Consider the following 19841-nt stretch of genomic DNA (forward strand, 5'->3'; position numbering starts at 1 on the left):
CCTTGCTTTAGGTGGCATTCAATCTAGTTTAAAATGCCAGTCTTACTGGGCAAGCCTCTGCTTGGCAATTGGAACACTCTAGTTATCCACTCTCCCTTGGAAAGGAAAATGCTACACAGCTGTGACTCTTCAGGGCCATGAAAAACTTCACCTTGATGTTCCTCAGGCTTCATTTGTGAATTTCAAGGGTAAACTGGGCCATCATTTGGGTAAAATAACTAATTTTTATATCTGTTAGTTTTTCCTTTTAAATTGTACCTACATACAATTACATGTTCACATTGTACTTAAGAATGTTTTACAAATTACATTCTGGTTGTCATGGAGAGTTCTGTTTTACCAAAACATTTATAGGAAAAGAAACTGATCCATTGTCTGTCTGAGGATGAGATAAGTTCTTCCACAAGTTCAACTGATAAGTCAGATGGAGATTCAAGGGAAGGGTAAGTTCTTGTTTTTCTATCTCTCTTCCTAAGCTATTTCTGCTTGAATTAATCCCCAGTACACATTTTGTAATATAATAAAAGGTTTGTGGTATAGGCTAGAGCTAAAAAGATCTCTTCTAAATGAACACATCTGATTTTCATTCAGAATTCATAGAGAATGACATCTTAGATCTGTGGGCTTATATAGTTTTTGTCAGATTTGGCAAAAATTAGGCCATTATTTCTTCAAATCTCTCTAACTTCCCCCCCGCCACTCGCCTTGGAGGATTCCAACTACATGTTTATGAGGCTGCTTAAAGTTGTTCCACAGATCACAACTGCTCTGTTTATTTATTTAGAACTTTTCTCTTATATTTTTTAATAGATTCTATTGCTATAGCTTCACATTCACTAATCTTTTCTTCTGCAGTATGTAAATGTTAATCCCATCCTTTTCTTTTCTACAAGTTCAATTTGGGTCTTTTTTATATCTTCTGTGCCGTTAACATGTTCATGCTTTCCTCTACCTTGGACATGTGCAATATATTTATAGTAACTTTTAATGTCTGTTACTTGTGTCACTTGTGCATCGGTTTCTCTTAATTGATTTTTATTTTCATGGTTTGTAGTATTTTCTTGCTTTGCATGTCTGGTAATTTTTGACTGATGTCAGATGTTGGAAATTTTACCTGGTACTTTTGTATTCCTTTAAATATTCTTGAGCTTTGTACTTGGGAGCAGTTAAGGCATTTAGAAATGGCTTGATCTTTTTGAGGCTTGCTTTTAAGCCTTAAAAGCCAGAATAATCTTTAGGGCTAATTTTGTCCCTTCCCTGAACGATACCTTTTTGAGTTCTCTTCTCAGTACCCTATATATTACAAGGTTTTTCCACCACAGTTCCTGTGGGAGCTGGAACAATAATTCCTGGCTTTGCATGAGCCCTGGAGAGTTTTCCATCTGTTCCTTTTTGGTGGCTTCTTTCTCTAGCCCAGGTTGTTTACTCTCCTGCATGTGCTGATCATTACTTAGCTGAAGTTTCAAGGGGTACCTCTGAAGATTTGTGGAGCTCTCTCTCTGTGCTTCTCCCTCATCCTCATGCAGATTTCTCCTTTCTGGTACTCTTCACTGTCAATTCTAGCCACCTTGGCTTTTGTGAATTCTCTTTGCTGTCTCAACTCAAGTTGACTGCCAGGTGCAGTTTGGTTTCCCTCTCTTTGCTCTGTGACCTGGAAACTTACTTCATGTAATAAGCTGGGGCAGTCATAGGGTGTACTTACTTGTTTCCTGCTTCTCAGATATCACTATACTTCATTGACTTTTGTCTAACATTTGGAAACCATTGTTGCATATGTTTTGTCTTTGTTGTTGTTCAGATAGGAGGGCATACCCATTTTCTATTACTCCACTATGATTAGAAACAATCTATCCAATGAATTTTTATGTCAGTTATTGTATTTTTTTATTTCTAAAATTTCCACTTAGATCTTTCTTTGTAGTTTTTACTTATCTGCTGCAATTTCCTTTCTTTACATTGAATATGAAAATTTTTTTAATGTCATTGAGCACAGTTATAACGGCTGCTTTAAAATCTTATCTGCTAATTTCAACATCTGGGTCATCTTATGATCAGTTTCTGATAATTATGTATTGAGTTTGTGTCATATTTTCCAATTTCTTCATACATCAAGTAATTTGGGATTGTATCCTAGACCTCGTGACTGCTATGTTGTAGAGATTCTGGATGCTTTTATAGTCCTTAAAAGTTTGCTGTTTTGTTTTGTTTTCAGAGCATTTTCATTATTCCAGTAATAGTAATAATGCCAAAAAAGAAACAAACAAAAGTCATCACCTCTCAATCTCTTTATGCTTCCCTTGCTGCATAAAACTGCTGTTCTGTTTCTATCTCTCTAGTTTATTTGTATTTTGTAAAAACAGTCTTATATACTCAGTACCACCTATTTTAGTATTTTACATGAAGTTTCACTTTTTTATACGGTCCCATGCTATATTTTTTAGCCTTCCTTCTAGTAATATAAATGTCCTTAGGCTTTCATGCTGGGGGTTTTGTTGTTCTTGTTTTATTTTAGTAGAGACAGACTGAACTCAGACTGCACTCAACCTGTAAACTCTAGCTCTTGGATGGCAGCTCAAATCTCATTTCATTCCGTTTTGGTTTTTTTTTTAAAGATTTATTTTTATTTATTTCTCTCCCCTTCCGCCACCACCAAAGTTGTCTGTACTTTGTGTCCATTCACTGTGTGTTCTTCTGTGTCCACTTCTATTCTTCTCAGCGGCACCGGGAATCTATCTCTTTTTATTGTGTCATCTTGCTGTGTCACCTCTCCGTGTGTGTGGCCACTGCTCCTGGGCAAGCTGAACTTTCTTTCGTGCTGGGCAGCTCTCCTTTATTGGGTACATTCCTTGTGTGTGGGGCTCGCCTATGCAGGGGATACCCCTGCACGGCATGGCACTCCTTGCATGCATCAGCACTGCGTGTGGGCCAGCTCCACATGGGTCAAGGAGGCCCTGGGTTTGAACCGTGGACCTCCCATGTGGTAGGTGGACACTCTATCCATTGAGTCAAGTCTGCTTTCCTCATTCAGTTTTATTATCCCTAGTTAGGCTGCTTGGATTCTATCCCACAGATGTATGGTTTAGGGGGCAATCAGTTACGTGCAAAAAATTTGTACACAAAATCTGGGACAGTGCTTATAGTTATTATTTATGGGAAAGTCTTTCTCTAGGAACTTGGCCATTTTGAACAGAAAATTTGTTTTTCACTCTTTTTTTCAGAAAATTATTAATGAATATTTTTCAAGATGCCAATTAACAAGGAGAATTTTTTTTTTTTTTCAGGAAAGGTCATACAAATGAAATGAGTGACTTGGTACAATTGATGACTCAGACTCTGAAACTGGAATCTAAAGAGAGCTGTGAAGATCTTGCAGTACCAAATCCAGTGTCAGAGTTCAAACTTCATCGAAAATATCGGGATACGCTGATACTTCATGGGAAAGTTGCAGAAGAGGCAGCGGAGCTCCATTTTAAAGAGCTGCCTTCAGGTGATCAGTTTATTCTATTGCAGCAAAACTGGAGAGTATGTGTTTATTTGAGAAATATGTCAAACAAGTACCTGCAAATGGTATAAAATTTTTTTTTATTATTTCACCTAGATGATTCATAAAAGGTTTATATATTGTTTTATGCAACAGATGTATTCCTGAAAAGTTGCATGAATATTGCTTTTTGAAAATAAGTATAATGTAAATAAATAAATGCTTGGAATTTTTCTCATGATTTCCTTCAAATTAGACAATTGTGGTTTTTAGTTTTAGGAGATAGTAAAAAGACATGAAGTTTAAGTTCACATATAAATTGTTAGTGATTAAAATATAAATGAAGTTATTAAATCACATCCTTATCAGAGTGAAAAAATCTTAACAAGATTTTAAAAAATAACACTGCGTTCTTCTTTTTCAGTGGTGAGAGAGCAATTATTTTTTCCTCTCTTTGTTACTGCTTTTTAGCTATCGTGCCAGGTTCTGAAAAGATCAGGAGAATAGTTGAAGCACTGAGAGCTGATGTTATCCAGGGCCTGGGGGTTCAGCTTTTAGAGCAGGTGTATGATCTTCTGGAAGAGGAGGATGAATTGGAAAGAGAGGTAAGTGTTCCATTAGCTGTGGCAAACCGCTTATGCTCTAGAAAGTTTTGTTTTACAGCTTTTCTGAAATATAAATCACATACCGTACAACTACTCATTTAAGGTATACAATTTAATGGTTTTTAACATGTTCAAAGAGTTGTACAACATAATCAATTATAGAACATTTTCATCACCCCCAAAAGAAACCCCATATCCATTAGCAGTCACTCCCCAGTTCTTCCACAAACACCCCAATCCTAGGAAACCACTAATCTATTTTCTGTCTATGTAGATTTGCCTGTTGTGGACATTTCATTTAACTGGAATCATGCAAAATGTGCCCTTTTGAACTTGCTTCTTTCACTTAGCTTGATGTTTTCAGACATCATCCATGTTATAGTGTGTATCAGTGTTTTTTCCTTTTTATAGCCAAATAATATTCCATTTTATAGCCATACCACATTTTGTTTATCTTTTCATCACTTGGGCATTTGAGTTGTTTTTACTTTTGGACAACTTGAATAGTGTTGCTATCAATGCTTGTGTAGAAGTTTTTTTCCGAGTATGTGGTTTCATTTCTTTTGGTTATGTATCTAAGAATGGAATTGCAGGCTCATATGGAAACTCTATGTTTAACCATTTGAGGAATTGCCAGACTGTTTTCCAGAGCATCTGAACTATTTATATTTATAGTATAAGAGGGTTCCAATTTGTCCACATCCTTGCCAACATTTGTTAATATTGTCTGTCCATTTGATGAGAACCTTTCTAGCAGGGGTTAAGTGGTATCTTACTGTGGTTTTGATTTTCTTTTCCTAGTGGCTAATGCTGTCGAGTATCTTTTCATGTGCTTATTGGCCATTTGTATATCTTCTTTGGAGAAATGTCTGTTCAAGTCCTTGGCCTTTTTTTTTTTTTTAACTTAAAAGGTTTTTTGAAGTATATCATTCATACATAGCATCCATAAACAATAAGTAGATAGTAAAATTTGTGAACTTACAAAGCAAACATGCATATCATCATACAGGACTGCCATATATCACTCCACCACCATCTTGCATTGTTATGAAACATTTGTTACAAACTATGAAAGAGCATCATCAAAATATTAGTACTAATGATAGTCCATATCGTACATTTGGTTTATTTTCCCCCAACCCAACCAATTATTAAAACCCTGTATTAGTGTTATATATTTGTTATAGTTCATAAGAGAACGTTCTCATATTTGTTCTGCTGACCACAGTCCATCTTCCACCACAGGATTCCCTGTGTTGTACAGTCCCATGCTTTCTACAGTCCATTCAAAGGTATACTCAGTAGCTCTCATTTTCATCACAGAGTTGAGCTGTCATCACCTCAGTCAATTTTAGAACGTTTTCATTACTCCAAAAGGAAAAATCTCACACTCCCTTGTATCCCCTATTGTTGTCCCTTAGAATTGATGTAATACCTTCTTTGCCATTGCCACAGAAATATTACAATATTACTATCATCCATAAGTTACATTAGTTGTAATTTTCTTGTACATCATCATATTCTTAGCACATTGTAAAAGAACATTCTTGTATTTATACTATTAACCACAATCTTTATCCACCACTGAAATCACTGTTTTACAGTCCCTAGGTTATTCTCTAGCTTGCTTTCAATTGACACTTATGTCCATAGACTACCCCTTTCAGCCACAATCACATTTGTAATTAGCAGTATTAGTTATACTCACTATAATATATTACCATTAGCCCTATTCATTTCCACACTTTTACAATAAACCTTATTAAAAATTCTAGGAAGTGGATATAGCTCAAATGGTTGCATACCTGCTTCCCATGTGCAACATCCCAGGTTTGGTCCCTGGTACCTCCAAAAACAAACAAATGAAAAAAACCAACTCTCTTTGGGGAGCAGATATAGCTCAGTGGTTAAGCGCCAGCTTCCTGAGTATGAGGTTCTAGGTTCAATCCCTGGTACGTCCTAAAAATAATAATTCTACATACATTAATGTAAGCTCCCATTCTCAACTCACAGTCTATCTCCTAGTAAACTGTGCTGTAGAGTTTACTTTCGTGAGTTTACCCATGGTATTTAATGTTTGTATTAGTAAGATCATACTGTATTTGTCTTTCCATGTCAGGCTTATTTCACTCAACATAACTCAAGGTTCACCCATGTGTCATATGCATCCCAATTTCATTTCTTCTTACAGCTAAATCATCTAATGAGTTTTTTATTTCAGTGATTGTACTTTACTGTTCCAAAATATTCCTTTTTGATGAATTCCATTTTTTTATTTTGTCCATTGTTCTTCTAATTTCTTATAGTTCTTTGTTTACGGGTTCCTTTAACTCATTAAACATATTTAAGACAGTTTATTTAAAGTCTTTGAGTAATAGCTCCAGTGTATGAACATCCTTAGGGATGATTTCTGCCAAGTATTTTTCCTGTGACTGGGACATTTGTTCCTGTTTCTCACTGTTTTTTAAGGTTTGTTGAGAACTTGACATTCTGAGTATTATGCTGTCATAACACTGAATATCTTGTTGATAGCCTTCTTCTGGGATTAGCAGCAGGTTTTTTTGTATTTTTGTTTTTGTTTGTTGTTGAGGGATGGAGCTGTTATTTTGTGGCTTTTCTAAATGATTTTTGCTCCCAAAACTCTGCCTGGGAACTGAGGACTTTGCTGGGCACAATCCTTCCTCATAGCCTCTGAGGTGCCACTCCACTGGCCTAGAACACACCTGGGTGACAGGAGAGACCCTGGGAGGTCAAACCCGGCTCACTATAGCCCAGGGAAGTGCTTTCCTGCTTGCTGTGGGGAACGGAAGTGACTGGTGCAGGACAGGGTGTGAAGCCTGTGCCGGCTGCGTCCCCTGCTTTGTAGGCATCCCTGCCAAAATCTTGTGAGGGGAGTGTCCAGCAGAAAGCATTTCTGAAGTCCCCTACTGGTCCTGAGTCCCGGAGAGGCCACCTCAGAGGGCCAAGGGCGTGATGGGTCCAGAAATCACTAAGGGTAGCAGGGCCCTCTGGTTGCCATGCTGCGGGTGGGGTGGGGTGGGTTGGGAGTGCCTCCAGGTTGCTTGTGGGTGGTGCTTGGTGGGATTTGCATAATGTTTTTAAACAAATGAATTTTATTGATACATTTTAATAAAGCATACAATTCATCCAAAGTGTACAATCTGTGGTATTTGGTATAATCACATAGCTGTTCATTTATCACTTCAATCATTATTAGAGCATTTTCATTATGTCAGTAATAATGATAATAAACAAAAAACAGACAAGAAAATTCTTCACCTCTCTGTCTCTCTTTGCTTCCCCTGTTGTATATAGTTACTATTTCTGGCTATTCTTGCACAATTACTTATTTGTTAAGCAGTTTTATTGGATATATTCACATACTATATGCTCTATCTAAATGTATAATCAAAGACTATTTGTATAATCACAATATTGCGCATTCATCACCACAAAAAATTTTGGAACCATTTCATTACTCCAAAAAGAAAACTCCATACCACTTAGCAGTCCTTCCCCAACCCTACATACCACTAATCAAATTTCATCTTTATAAATTTATTTACATTTTATATAAGTGGAATCATACAGTATGTAGTACTTTGTGTCTGGTTTCTTTTACTTAATATAACTTTTTTTTGTCTGATATTAACATCTTCTAGTATTAGCATATATTTGTTCAGTTTCAAAGAAAGATGGTCTTATATATGCAGTTTTACCCATATTCATATTTCACATGTGGTTTTGCTATGGCATATAGTTCCATGTTACATATTTTAGCTTTCTTTTTTTAAAAAAATTAATTTATTTCTCTCCCTCCCCCCCCCCCCCAGTTGTCTGCTGTCTGTGTCCATTCGCTGTGTGATCTTCTGTGACTGCTTCTATCCTTAGCAGCAGCACCGGGAATCTGTGTTTCTTTGTGTTGCATCATCTTGCTGTGTCAGGTCTCCATGTGTGCAGTGCCATTTTTGGGCAGGCTGCACTTCCTTTCGTGCTGGGCAGCTCTCCTTGAGGGGCGCATTCCTTGCACTTGGGGCTCCCCTATGCAGGGGACACCCCTGCGTGGCACGGCACTCCTTGCGCGCATCAGCACTGCGACTGTGCCAGCTCCACATGGGTCAAGGAGGCCCGGGGTTTGAACCGCGGACCTCCCATGTGGTAGGTGAATGCCCTATCCATTGGGCCAAGTCTGCTTCCCCTACATAATATATTTAGCTCATAATAGTACAGTCACATAGTATTTGTTATTTTGTGTCTGGCTTGCTTCACTCAACATAATGTCCTCCAGGTTCATCCATGTTGTCATATGCTTCACGACTTCATTTCTTCTAACAGCTGCATAATATTCCATCGTGTGTGTATATACCACAATTTGTTTATCCATTCATTACAATTTCCATCTTTTGGCAATCATGAATAATGCCACTATGAATATCAGCATGCAGATGTTTGTTGATATCACTGCCCTCACTTCTTCTGGGTATATACCTAATAGTGATATTGCAAATCACATGGCAGGTCTGTATTCAGCTTTCTCAGGAGCTGCCAAACAGTGCTTCACTATGGCTGTACCATTCTGCATTCCCACCAACAGTGAATAAGTATTCCTATCACTCCACATCTTCTCTAGCAATTGTAGTTCTCTGTCTTTTTGATAGTAGTAATTGGTGTGAAATGATATCTCATTGTAGCTTTTTAAAAATTTCTCACCCAACCTCATTTTTTTGTACTCGTCTGCTCTCTAGGTTCCTTTGCTATGTGTTTTTTTGTGTCTGCCAGATATTTTCTCCCCTGGAATTGGTTGGCTTTTTACCCTTCTGACAAAGTCCTTTGAGGAGCATGTTTAATTTTGAGGAGCTACCATTTCTCTATTTTTTCTTTCGTTGCTTGTGCTTTGGGTGTAAGACCCAAGAAACCAGAAACCACCACCTACCAAAAGGTCTTTAAGTTGTTTCCTATGCTTTCTTCTAGTAGGTCTGTGGTCCTGGCTTTTACATTTACGTCTTTGATCCTATTTTGAGTTGATTCTTGTATAGGGAGTGTGTTAGAGGTCCTCTCATTCTTATTTTATCTCCCCCTTCCCCCCATTGTTTTTGTGCTCGTTGTCTGGTCTCTGTGTCTATTCACTGTGTGTTCTTCTGGATCTGTTTGTCTTCTCTTTAGGCAGCCCTGGGAACCTATCCTGGGACCTTCCGGAGTGGGAGAAAGGTGCTTAATCTCTTGCACCACCTCAGCTCCCTGGTCTGCTGCATCTTTTATTGTCTCTCCTCTGTGTGTTTTTTAGTTGTGTCATCTTGCTGCGCCAGCTCTCCACTCAGGCCAGCATTCTGTGCAAGCCAGCAAACCGTGTGGGCCAGCTCTCCATGTGCGCCAGCTCACTGCACCGGCCAGCTTTCCTTTTAACAGGAGGCACCAGGAACTAAACCCTGGACCTCCTGTTTAGTGGATGGGACCCCAATTGCTTGAACCAGATCCATTTCCCTCATCTCATTCTTTTGGTTATGGAAATCCAGTTCTCCCAATACCATTTGTTGAAGAGACTGTTTTGTCCTGTTGACATGTCTTTGGTAGGTGTGTCAAAAACCAGTTGGCTGTAGAGGTGTGGGTTTATCTCTGGATTTTCAGTTCTATTCCAATAATTTGTATGTTTGTCTTTATGCCAATTCCATGCTGTTTTGACACTGTAGCTTTTTTAAAAAAAGATTGATTTCTCTCTTCTTCCCCCCTGTTGTTGTGTGTTCTTCTGTGTCCACTTGTATTCTCGGTGACACCAGGAATCTGCGTCTCTTTTTAATTGCGTCATCTTGCTGTGTTAGCACTCCGTGTGTGTGGTGCAACTCCTGGGTAGGCTGCGCTTTTCTCATGCCAGGCAGCTGAATGCAGGGCGCACTTCTTGCCCGTGGGGCTTCCCTACGCAGGGGGCACCCCTGCGTGGCACAGAACTCCTTGCACATGGCAGCGCTGTGCATGGGCCAGCTCCACATGGACCAGGAGGGCCTGGGTTTGAACCCTGGACCTCCCATATGGTAGGCTGGTGCTCTATCAGTTGAGCCACATCCGCTTCCTATAATATATTTTAAAGTCAGGCAGTGAAATTCCTCCCAAGTCACTCTTCTTTTTCAGAATTCTTTTGGCTATTCAAATGTAGTTTCCTTTCCAGTTGAATTTGGTAATTGTCTTTTCTATTTCTGTAAAGTAGGCTGTTGGAATTTTTATTTTTATTGCATTGAATCTTTATATCAGTTTGGGTAGAATTGCCATCTAAATGATATTTAGTCTTCCAATCCATGAACATGGAATGTCTTAACATTTATTTAGGTCTTTTAAATTACCTTTAGCATTGTTTTGTAGTTTTCTGCATATAGGTCCTGTACTTCATTGGTTAAGTTGATTCCTAGGTATTTGAGTCTTTTTGTTCCTATTGTAAATGAAAATTTCCCCCTGATTTCCTTTTCAGATTGTTTAGTACTAGTGTACACAAACAGTACTGATTTTTACATGTTGATCTTGTATCCTGCTACTTTGCTGAACTCATTTATTAGCAAGTAGTTTTGTTGTAGACATTTCTGAATTCTCTAAATATAAGGACCATGTCATCCTCAAATAGTGATAATTTGATTTCCTCTTTTCCTATTTGGATGCCTTTTTAAAAAAAAATTCTTGTCTAATTGCTCTATATAGAACTTCTAGTACAATGTTGAATAACAGTGGTGACATTGGGCATCCTTGTCTTGTTCCCGACCTTAGAGGGAAAGCCTCAGCCTCTTCCCCTTGAGTACGATATTGGCTGTGGGTTTTTCATATGTCTTTTATCATATTGAGGAATTTTCCTTCCAATTCTATCTTTCGAATTGTTTTTATCAAGAAAGGTTGCTGGATTTTGTCAAACACCTTTTTCACATCAAACACTGTGATCATGTGCCTTTTTCTCCTTCAGTTTGTTAATGTGGTGGCTTATAGTAATCGATTTTCTTATGTTGAACCAACCTTGCATACCAGGAATAAATAGCAGATGGCAGTGATGTGTAAGTCTTTTGATAGGCTTGTGGATCCTATTTGCAAGTATTTTTCACCTATGTTCATTAGAAAGATTGTTCTATAATATTCTTTTTTGTTTTTGTTTTTAGATTTATTTTTATTTATTTATTTCTCCCCTGCCCCCACCATTGTTTGTGCTTGCTGTCTGCTCTCTATGTCTGTTTGTTGTGTTCTTGCCTTCTTTTTAGGAGGCACTGTGAACCAAACCGAGGATCTTCCATGTGGGAGGGAGGTACCCAATAGCTTGAGCCACCTCTGCTCCCTTCTCTACTTGTAGTGTTCTTATCTGGTTTTGCTGTTAGGATGATGTTGGCTTCATAAAATGTGTTGGGTAATTTTCTCCTCCTCTTCAATTTTTTGGAAGAATTTAAACAGTATTGGTTGCTGAGAACCTTCTTTCCTTCGGGCCCCACATTGGGCACCAGTTGCTGCAATCAGCTTATAGTAGGTTGGCTCAAAAGAAAGGCAACACAGAACTTTACAAAATAAAGGTCAGAGAGAGACACACAAGAGAGGAGATAAAGATGGGACCAGGGGACTCACAACTTTTGGAACTGAGAGCCTTGACCCTAGTTTCCACCTTGTATTTATTGGAAACTACCAAGCAGCCCTGTTAGAACGGCAACATCTATAATAAGGAACAACTGCAACATCTAACAACTGCAACAAATGTAACATTTACAATAAGGAACAGGTAGGCCAGTTTCCCACAACAATTGGTGTTAATTCTCAAAATGCTTGATATCTTATGCGCCTGTGAAGCCATCTGGTCCTGGACTTTTCTTATTTGGGAGATTTTTGATGACTGACCCAAGCTCTTTAAATGTGATTGGTTTGTTAAGTTCTTGTATTTCTTGTAGCATCAGTGTAGGTTGTGCATTTCTAGAAATTTGCGTGTTTCACCTAGGTTGTCTAGTTTGTTGGCATACAGTTTCTTATAATACCCTCTTTTAAAAAATTATTTTCTTTTAGGTACAGGCCAGGGAAACAGGCGCTTAACCCCTGGGTCACATCAGTTCCCTGAGCTGGCTTTTTCATTTGTTTGCTTAATGTCTGTTTTTTTGTTTGTTTTTAAGGAGACGCCAGGACCCAAACATTGTACCTCCCTTGTGGGATGCAAGTGCTCGATAGCTTGAGCCTCATCCATTCCCCCTCTTATGATCCTTTTTACAGTATTTCTCTAGTGTCAGTCGTAACTTCATCCCTGTCATTTCTGATTTTTATTTATTTGCATCTTCTCTCTTTGTTAGTCTAGCTTAGGGGTTTGTCACTTTTATTGGACTTCTCAAAGAACCAGCTTTTGGTTTTGCCCATTTTCTCTAATGTTTTTGTTGTTATTATTGTTGTTCTCAATTTCATTTATTTCTGCTATAATCTTTGTTATTTCTTGCCTTCTGCTTGCTTTGGGAGTTGTTTGCTGTTCTTTTTCTAGTTTTTCCAGTTGTCCAGTTAGATCTTTGATTTTAGCTTTCTCTTTTTAATTTAGACATTTAGGGCTATAAATATCTCTTTCAGGATTGCCTTCATTGTATCCCATACGTTTTAGTGAATTATGTTCTTGTTTTTGTTGTCTCAATATTATTTACTAATTTCACTTACAATTTCTTATATGACCTACTGATTATTTAGAAGTATGTTGTTCAGCATCCACCCATTTGTGGATTTACCTCTCTCCCGTCTGTTGGTGTCCAGTTTCATTCCATTATTATGATCTGAGGAGGTGTTTAGTGTAATTTCTGTCTTTTGATGTTTATTAAGACCTGCTTTGTAATCTAACACGTGCTCTATCCTGGAGAAAGATCTGTGAGCGCTTGAGAAGAACGTATAAGACTTTGAGTTTGGGTGCAACATTGTATATGTTTGGTAGGTCTAGCTTGTTTATCATATTGTTCAAGTTTTCTGTTTCCTTGTTATCTTCTGGCTAGTTGTTCTATCCAGTGATGTGAGTGGTGTGCTGAGGTCTCCAACTATTATTGTAGTCATGTCTGTTTCTCCCTTCAGTTTTGCCAGAGTTTTTTGTATTTTGGGATACCCCAGTTAGGTCCGTAGGTATTTATGACTGTTATTTATTCCTGGTGGATTGTCCCTTTTAATATATAATGGCCTTCTGCATCTCTTATAACTTTTTTGCATTTAAAGTCTGTTTTGTACAACCTTAATATGGCTATCCCCACTCTTTTTTGTTTACTGTTTGTATGGAGTATCTTTTTCCACCCTGTCACTTTCAGCTGGTTTGTATCTCTGGGTCTAAGGTGAGTTTCTTACAGGCAGCATATGGATGGCTCATTTTTTTTTTTAAATCCATTCTGTCAACCTTTATCTTTTGACTGGAAAGTTTAATCCATTCACATTCAATTATACTACTGTAAATGCACTGTTTACTTCTACCATTTTATTCTTTGATTTTCATATGTTGTATCTTAATATGTCATATCTTATTTTCATCTGTCTTTTTATTCTTTTGGTTATCCTTTCTGCTCTTCTTTTACCTGTACTTTCCTTCAAGCCTCTTTCTCCTATTTTTTTCTTTCAGGCTATAAAGGTTCCTTTACTATTTTCTGGAAAGGTGAGTTCTTTGTTATGAACTCTCTTAGTTTCTATTCGTTAGTGTATATTTTAAACTCACTTTCATATTTGAAGGATAAAGAATTCTCAGATGTAGCTCAAGCAGTTGAGTGCCTGCCTCCCACATGGAAGGTACTGTGTTCAGTCCTCTGCCTCCTGAATACAAAAACAAGACAACAAGCAAACAAATGAAAAAATCAACTCAGGGGAACTGATGTGGCTAGTGGTTGAGTGCCAGCTTGCCATATGTGAGGCTCCAGGTTCAAGCCTTAGCCCAAGTACCTCAAAAAAAAAAAAAGGGAATTCTTGGCTGGCAGTTTTTCTCTTTCATTATGCTAATTGTGTCATACCACTGCCTTCTTGCCTCATGGTCTCTGATGAGAAATCTGTGCTAAGTCTTACTGGACGTCCCTTGTATCTAATGGTTTGCCTCTCCCTTGCCACTCTTAGAATTTTCTCTATCTTTGACATTTGACATTCTGAGTAGTATGTGTCTTGGAGTAGGTCTATTCTGATTTATTCTGATTGGGGTATGCTGTATTTCTTGAACATGTAAATTCATTCTTTCATGAGTATTAGGAAATGTTCAGCCATTATTTCCTCAAACACTCTTTCTGCCCCTTTTAAAACTTCTCTTCTCCTTCTGGAACTTCCATGACATTTACATTGTAGCTTTTTGTGTTATTCAACTCCTTGAGCCCCTGCTCAGTTTTTTTCCATTCTTTTCTCTTTTCACTTTCAACTGTTTGTCGTCTGTAACACTTATTCTTTCTTCTGTCATTTCGAGTCTGCTATTGTATGCCTCTAATGTTTTGTTTTTGATGCACTGGGGCTGAGGAGTCAGCCCAGGACCTCATATTTGGGAAACTGGCACTCAACCACTGAGCCACATTGGCTCCCCTGAGCGGCCTTTTTCATTTGTTGCTTGTTGTTTTGTTGTTGTTTTTAGGAGGCACCAGAGTCCTTAACCTGGGACCTCCCATGTGGGATGCAGGTGCTGAACACTTGAGCCACAACCACTCCCTCTAAAATGTTTTTGATCTCACCTATCATGTCTTTGATTCCCATGGGCTCAGTTATTTTTCTTTTCAGGTTTTCAGATTCTTCTCTGGGGTCACTCTGTTTTCTTTATGTCCTTTATCTCTTTAGCCATATTGTCTTTCAACTCATTAACTTGATTTTGGAAATTTGTGTGCATCTCTTTGATGCGTTGTCAAATCCTGTGTCTCTTCTGGGGCTTCGATATATTCCTTTTCTTGGACCATTTCTTCTATTTTCTTAGTATGGCTTGTTATATTTTCCTGATGTCTAGGCATGTGATTAGGATGGTGAAATTACTCAGATGTTTAATTTCTCTCTTTCTAGGGATTTATTGGTGGGAGGCTGTGTGTTACTGCTGTTCTTTGTTTCATGATTCAACATGTCCCTGTTAGTCATTCAGATCTGTGCCCTGGACCCAGTAATGTGTTGCAGACCTGTTTCTAAGATCCTTGGGGAGGGAGGCTGTAAAGCCTGGGAAAAGCCTCTTATTCACTTTTAATGTCCTTCTGTGCACTTCCTTGGTCTGCCAGCAGTTGGTGCTCTTCGACAACCCTCTTGGTTCAATTCCTAGTGTGTTTGCTGCAACATGGACTAGACCAGTGTAATAGAGGATCCTGCCTGGAGACTAAGAGGCTTGTAATTCAAATATTCTCAGAGGTAGTTCCCCAACTTTCATAGGCAGCCCCCTCCCTTTATCTGGGTAGGAAATAAATTCCACTCCACTGTGTGCTCAACAACCAGTCCCTGTCAATAGAGAGGGAGATTGAGAGGGTCAGATCTCTAGTCCCTTGCTGGCTCCCAAGATAAAAGATGGTGTCATTCCCCCCCCCCCCCCTGCCCCCCACAGCCGGCCTGGAAGGGCTCATGGGACACAGCAGACCAAATTTGTGGGTCAAAAGATGAGTCAGTCTTAGCTTGTTCCTTTCTCTCTCCCCTTTGCTGAGGTGGTAGATCCCTGGTACCCCCTTTGTTTGTGGCCACTGGCTCTGATGCGTGAGAATTCTAATGTGTCTGTATCAGTGGGGGAGGGTTCTGGCACTTGCAGCTGTGGGTTTAAACTCACAGTTTTGCCATCATGATTCTTTTCCTTTGCACCTCTCTCTTCTGGGTAGTGTCCAGCTCTCCCCTGGCCATTTCGTGTATCCTCTAGCTATTTTTCTGCAAGAGAAGAGAGCCCATGTCTCTGCCTATTTTTAAATTGGGTTGTTTGTCTTTTAATTGTCGAGTTATAGGCAATCTTTATATATTTTTTTTATTTTTTTAAAAAGATTTATTTATTTCTCTCCCCTCCCCCTCCCCCAGCTGTCTGTTCCCTGTGTCTCTTTGCTGCCTGTTCCTCTTTGTCTGCTTCTGTTGTTGTCATCAGCATGGGAATCTATGTTTCTTTTTGTTGCATCGTCTTGTTGTATCAGCTCTCCGTGTGTGTGGCACCAATCTTGGGCAGGCTGCACTTCCTTTTTGCGCTGGGCGGCTCTCCTTAAGAGGCGCACTCTTTGTGCGTGGGGCTCCCCTACACAGGGGACACCCCTGTGTGGCAGGGCACTCTTTGTGCGCATCAGCACTGCACATGGGCCAGCTGCACACGGGTCAAGGAGGTCTGGGGTTTGAACCGCTGACGTCCCATGTGGTAGACGGACGCCCTAACCTCTGGGCCAAGTCCGCTTCCCTCTTTATATATTTTAGATATTAAACCCTTACCAGATATATGACTTGCAACTATTTTCTCCCTTTCTTTGGGTTTTCTTTTCACTTTCTTGATAATATCTTTTGATGCATGAACGTTTTTAATTCTGTAAAATCCATTTTATCTATTTTTATTTTTGTTGCTTGTGTTTTTGGTGCATATCTAAAAAGCCACTGCCTTATACAAGATCCTGAAAATATTTTATGTTTTCTTCTTCTAAGAGTTTTATGGTTTTAGCTCTTTTATTTAGGTCTTTGATTCATTTTGAATTAATTTTTATATATGGTGTGAGGTAGGGTTCCACTTTATTCTTTTACATATGGATATGCAGTTTTCCCGGCTCTGGTCTTCTCATTATGGTTTCTATTTCTTTAAATTTCTCCTTTGCCTAGGCTATTGCTTCTTCTTTCTCTTTATGCTTTGTAACCTTTTGTTGAAGCCTGGACATTTCATATTTTCTTATGTTATCACTGGCCTTTAGACTCTGAGGCATCTGTTCCTTACACTTATATCAAGGTAATGTTATGCCAGAGATTTCCTTGAATGGCAGGAGCTAACAAAAAAAAAAAAAAAGAAAGGAAATACCTGGTCTTTGCAGATTGACCTGTTTACCAGCTCTCTCCTTCAGAGCTTATCCATGCAATTTAGAGAATAGCAGTGGAGGGGCCTCCCTCATCCTTTCTGCATGTGTGTCTTGTCTTGGGCACGCATGTGTGGTAATTACCTTGTTTACACAACACGAATATTTCCCTAAGAAGTACTTGCTCCTGGTGCTGAGCACCTGACTGTGTGTCCTTCAGCCAGCAGTCCCTTGTCCCAGGCAGCCACCACTTGACTGCTCTCTCACAGCGTTCTGTCAGAGCTCTGAGCTGCCTTCTACACTCAGGGCAAGCTCTGGGGCGGCGAGCCTGCAAGCATCCTTGTTCAGTCCCTTGGTCCATCACCAGAGAGACTGGGCCCTAGATACCTGCTCTCTCTGGAACCAGGACCAGGCCTTGACCCTGGGAGTGCAGGTCAGCTCTGCAGCAGGTTAGTGAGGGGGTGGGGAAGGGGCCAGTCAGGGTGCCGAAAGATCCTACTGCTTTTTTTTTTAATCCCCCCCCCCGTGGCTTTTTGTGTGCCGTCTGCTCTCTGTGTCTATTTGGTGTGCATTCTTCTGTGTCTGTATTTATTTTATTTCCCCTCCCCCCTTGTGTCTTGCTTGCTATCTGCTCTCTCTGTCCATTCTCTTTGGGCTCTTCTGTGGGTTTTTTTGCTTCTCACCCATTCTTTGTTGCGTCACCTTGCTGAGTCGACTCTCTGCAGCATCTGTGGGCTGGGCGGCGCTCTGCGGCTTGTGGGCCCGCCTTCACAAGGAGGTCCCGGGACATGAACCCAGGGCCTCCCATATGGTAGATGGGAGCCCAACTGATTGAGCCACAGCTGCTTCCCGATCCTACTGCTTTTAAATTACCTTTTTCTTGATTTGGCACTCACCCTGTTCCTGCAGTCCTTTAACTATTTTTTGGAGCTTTGAGAAAGACATTTCTGCCAGTTCTTGCTGGTTGTTCACAGCTCTGGCAGGGGCCAGAGCCCTGAAGCTTGTTACTCCACCTTCTTAATCGGGGCAAGCTGCTTTAAAACATAACACTTTTTAACCTGTATTTTTCACTTTAATAGTATATCACAGGAAGCAGCTGTGGCTCAAGCATTTGAGCCCCTGTTTACCATATGTAGGACCGAGGTTTGATCCCTGGAGCCTCCTGGTAAAAAAAGAAGAAAGGTGTCCTAGACCTGTGCAGAGAGGCACAGGCCCCCTCGTGATGCAGCAAAGCAACAAAACAAGGTGATGACACAACCAGATAGAAAAAATAAATAGCACATCACAGACCTTATAAACTTTCTTCTATAGCATCATCTTTTAAACAGCTTTATTGAGGTATAATTTACATGTCCTAAAATTAGTGAACAATTCAATAATTTTTGGCATAGTCATAGAGTTGTGTATCCATCATCACATTCTAATTTTAGAATATTTCCATCACCCCAGAAATAAACCTTGTATTCATTTATGGTCACTCCACATTCCCACCACCAGCCCCAGGCAACCACTGATCTGTTTTCTGTTTCTACGCATTTGCTTTTCTGGACCTTTTATGTCCATGGCATCACACTGTGTGCCATTCTTTTGTATCTGGCTTCTTTTACTTAGTGTCCACTATGTTCCATTTGATGGCATACATGAACTTCGTTCCTTTATTTTGCTGAATAGTATTCCATTGTATATGTATCATATTTTGTTTGTCCACTCACCAGTTGATGGACATTTGTGTTGATTCCACACAATATAATTTTAATGGATACAGTAAATTTACTATTATACCATTTGTTTTACTATAATAATTGTATTAGGAATGTGTGCATTCCTATGGCAACTACTTATCAAAAATAACAAAAATAATATTTTTTACAGAAAAGTATATATCGTTATTGCTGATACTTTTTTTAGTTTTTTAATATAAGAAATCAATTTTATTGATACAGATTAATAAAGCATAAATCCATCCCAAGTGTACAATCAGTGGTATTTGGTGTAATCACATATTTGTGCATTCATCACTTCAGTCATTCTTAGAGCACTTTCATTATTCCAGTAATAATAGTAAACAAAAAACAAACAGCACTCACCTTTCAATCTCTATGCTTCCCCTGCCATCCAATGCTGCTATTCTTTTTCCTTCTCTCTAGTATATCTGTATTTATATTTTGTATATATGTAATATGCAATATCACTTATATTTGTGTTTTACATGAGCAAAAACAATATTTTAATTGGGGGGTGGGACTAGGGGATTAATGGTTAGTTGAGAGAGTTTTGTATATTTGCCATAGCTTCCTGTAAGAATGATAATAAAGGTATTTTTAGCTGTAAGTTGAATTTTGTTATTGCAAGCTAAAAATAATACATTGGCTTACCTGAATTGTCAAAGAAACCCCTGAAGTACCTCCTGGATTGCCCTTTTGTCCATGGACACAGGAACCATGTGGTCTTCTGTCTCTAAAATGAGCCTTGTATGTTACTTAAATATCTGCTCCTAGAAATAATCACTCCTGGTGTTCCTGTGCACTTTTGAGGCCACTGCTTTTTTTCCTGATCTCCTGGGGATAATTCCTGATTGTTGTGACCAATCATAGGCCACATCATGCAGTTTATTCCCCAGTGAATCAATTGCATTATATCACACCTGCATTATGAAAATTTGCAAAGTAGTAGAAATGCCTAAACAAAATATCTTTAACCAGTTGCTCTTTTTTGGACATACATGTTTTAGTATTTTGATAATAATACTAATATTGTTGACAATAATAATACCTTAAATACCTAGAGATCGAATTACTTTTCTTTACTAATTTAAAAATAGCTGTTATTTAAATTTTTTATTTTGAA

The 19841-nt window shown here is 39.0% G+C and overlaps 1 protein-coding gene across 4 annotated transcripts in view; it reads left to right on the forward strand.

Moving 5' to 3' along the window:
- The window catches only part of NEK4 (NIMA related kinase 4), an 83873-nt gene that overhangs the window by 39963 nt on the left and 24069 nt on the right, over positions 1–19841 (forward strand). For all 4 annotated transcript variants that reach the window (XM_012527525.3, XM_004464438.3, XM_058292605.1 and 1 more), the window contains 3 exons: positions 355–443; positions 3282–3487; positions 3953–4086. In XM_012527525.3, coding sequence (XP_012382979.1) covers positions 355–443; positions 3282–3487; positions 3953–4086 — 429 coding nt within the window. The remainder of the gene's footprint in view (positions 1–354; positions 444–3281; positions 3488–3952; positions 4087–19841) is intronic.

The sequence above is a fragment of the Dasypus novemcinctus genome, unplaced genomic scaffold (genome assembly GCF_030445035.2).
Source record: "Dasypus novemcinctus isolate mDasNov1 unplaced genomic scaffold, mDasNov1.1.hap2 scaffold_157, whole genome shotgun sequence".
Lineage (NCBI taxonomy): Eukaryota > Metazoa > Chordata > Mammalia > Cingulata > Dasypodidae > Dasypus > Dasypus novemcinctus.